Source organism: Malurus melanocephalus, unplaced genomic scaffold (assembly GCF_030028575.1).
Source record: "Malurus melanocephalus ecotype Western Australia unplaced genomic scaffold, MMel_1.1 scaffold_296, whole genome shotgun sequence".
Taxonomy (NCBI): Eukaryota; Metazoa; Chordata; class Aves; order Passeriformes; family Maluridae; genus Malurus; species Malurus melanocephalus.
Window position 1 is genome coordinate 956906 of NW_026623528.1, and position 2706 is coordinate 959611.

Consider the following 2706-nt stretch of genomic DNA (forward strand, 5'->3'; position numbering starts at 1 on the left):
CTGTGGATGGGCCTTCCAACCAAATGTTATCTATGTCCCCTCACTGGCACAACATGGATTTATGTTTCCATGTTTAGAAAGTGGACAAGGCCACACCTGGCCTTGTTTTCGGTGTAGAATGAAAGACAACTCCCTTGGTTGCTCCTGGAGCCCTCCCAGGCCTTGGGAGCATCCCTATAGGTGAACAAAACCTGATGTTCCTGCACTAGAAGTTTTGGTATCTTTTTTACTCAGCTGTATAAAAACAGGACCCTCTCAGAGCGCAGTCAGAAGCCTGGTTGCCTGTAGGACACTGCAGGATTTCCCAGTTGCTGGGAGTGATTCTCCAGTCCCTCACTGTGACAGTGGCTTCCCCAGGTGATGGGCAGACCTGGAGGATGCTCAAGTATTAGGGTAACCAGTGATGTCTCTTTCTTCATCACTGTAGGCAATCTTTTGTTGTAATGATTATATGCATTGCTTAATTAATCCTTTTGCAATTCTTTTGTAATTATTTGATGTACTGCTTACTTATTGTTTTGCAATTCTTTACAGCTTTGAATTACAGTAAATGACTATAAAATTATAAAATAATTTATTCCTGATGTTGGTATTTGTGTCTTTTGGGCTGACCCTGCCTACATGAAAAACAGGCATCCACAGCTGCTTGGGGCAACCCATGCCATTGTCTCAGCACCCTCACAGTCAAGAATTCCTTCTGAGTTTCTCATCTAAACCTACCCTGTGTCACTGGAAAGCCACTGCCCTTTTTTCCATCACTGCCTGCCCTTGTTAGAAGGCTCTCTGCAGCTTTCTTGAGGCCCCTCTTGCTGCAGGATGAGGCCCTGGTGCAGGCAGCTGCTGAGGAATCCATTCAGGGCAGGGATCTGGGTGTGCAGCTGCAGTGCCAGCTGCAGATTGAGCTCTGGCTGGAGGGAGCCCTGGACCAGAGGSCAAGAACTGCCCACCCTTTGCATAAGGGAGGGCACAGGGAGCTGTGGCACTGGCCAGGGGAAGGGAACAGTTGTTGAAGATTAAGATTTTTTTTTCTAATTTGTCTGAGGGAATTTTCTCCCATTCGTTGCCTAAGACATGGGAGTGATAGTCTTAAGAGACACAAAAGCTGTAGCAGAGGAGGAGGGGGAAGTGTGCAGTTGTCTAGTGTCTCTGACATGGGGGGCTTTCTCTTGTGAAGTGCAGAGATACGGTAAGATTTTGGCTGGGGGGTGCGGGGTTGGACTTAGCTCCTTGCTCTCTCTCGCTCTCGGGGCTGGAGGAGAACGGTTGGCTTTGCTGCTGCTGCAGGATGCATTTGCTGCCACCATGGAGTTCTATCCTGCACCACTTTTCTCCTTACTGTGGGTGAGCTTCTGCTCAGAAGAGCAGCTGTTGAACTGGGACTTTCTGTCAGGAAAATTAATCCACAAGCACAAGAGGTTTATATCCAAAAAGGAGACAGAGGAGTCCCGCAACTTTATTCATGAATAAAGGGAGAGGTCATGGGCATTTCCCATGGGGTCTCTTAAATTGCAAGAGGATGCAGCCTCTTTTATCCCAATTTCCCGGCCGCAGTTCCCTCTCTCTTCTCCCATTGGCTGAGGTACTTGAGAGGTACAGGCTCCCTGAAATGCCTGATGAAACCTCCCTTCTATCATACATTGCCCCCTATCAATATACATCTCTGTGTCTCTGCTCTTGTAGTCTATTAACATAGTCTGGGGTAAGTCAGTCAGTGGAATTACTATGGAAGTGCTTCCTATTGTTTCCTTCTATCTCCCAGTATCAGCTTTATCCTCAGAGTCAAAGTTTGTTCGTAAAGACACTCCCTTCTCATTCCTTTCCTTTCCAACACGTGGCCTCATTGGTAAGGGAACCCAACCATGTCCCCCTGCCCGCAGGGCACATCTTCTGGCTGCCTGCAGCTGGCGCTTGCAGAATTCCCACCTGCCGCTGCCCAGCCCCAATGTTTTCCTCCGCTGCGTAGAGCTTTTTTGCTACACTTCAACACCATGTGCCTGCCGGGATACCCCCCAGATTCTGGCACAGCTGCTACACTTTGTTTGCCACCTTGGGTGTGCCTGCCTCTGCTGTTTCYAGCTTGCGGGTTCCAAGGTGTCCTGCCACAACCCATTCAGCTTCCCAAGTGGCGCTGAGACCGGCCGCTTCCATGAGTTTGCAAAGGAATCCCTTTTCCCTCCCTCTCCCACCAGCTCGCCCGCTGTTATCTGTATGGAGAGGTGGCTCAGCTCACGCCACAGCGCCCCCTGCAGCCGCGGAGGACTCATCGCACCTGCCATGCCCGGCGCCCACCAGCGCCCCTSCCGGCTGTGACCATAACTGCACCAAATGGGAGGGTCCTTTGGCAGCCCGGAGGAGGCTGTCTCGGGGTTTCTGGTTTTGGGTGTTGTTGCTGCCGTTGTTGTAATTTGTTTCCAGTGTTATAAATATATACATTAGTAAATAACTGTAATACCTTTTTCCCATATCTTTGCCTGAAAGCCCTGTAATTTTACAGTTTAAATAATTTAGAGGAAAGGGGATCACCTTTTCCATTCCAAGGGAGRTTCCCGCCTTCCTTGGCAGATACCTGTCCTTTAAACAAGGACAACATGGAGAGCCAAAGCAGGAGCCAGCGTCTCATTACGGAACAAGACATCTGTGAGTCTGCTGAGGGAACCCTGGGGTAAAATGGGTGCAGAAACCTGCTTGGACTGGGTGAGAGTGGCA

The 2706-nt window shown here is 49.6% G+C and overlaps 1 protein-coding gene across 1 annotated transcript in view; it reads right to left on the minus strand.

The window, feature by feature from the left end:
• LOC130579838 (acrosin-like) overlaps window positions 1–2264 on the minus strand; it is a 10772-nt gene extending 8508 nt beyond the window's left edge. Inside the window, exon 1 of the mRNA XM_057376936.1 lies at window positions 2187–2264. Coding sequence (XP_057232919.1) covers window positions 2187–2264 — 78 coding nt within the window. The remainder of the gene's footprint in view (window positions 1–2186) is intronic.
• Window positions 2265–2706: the final 442 nt, after the last annotated feature.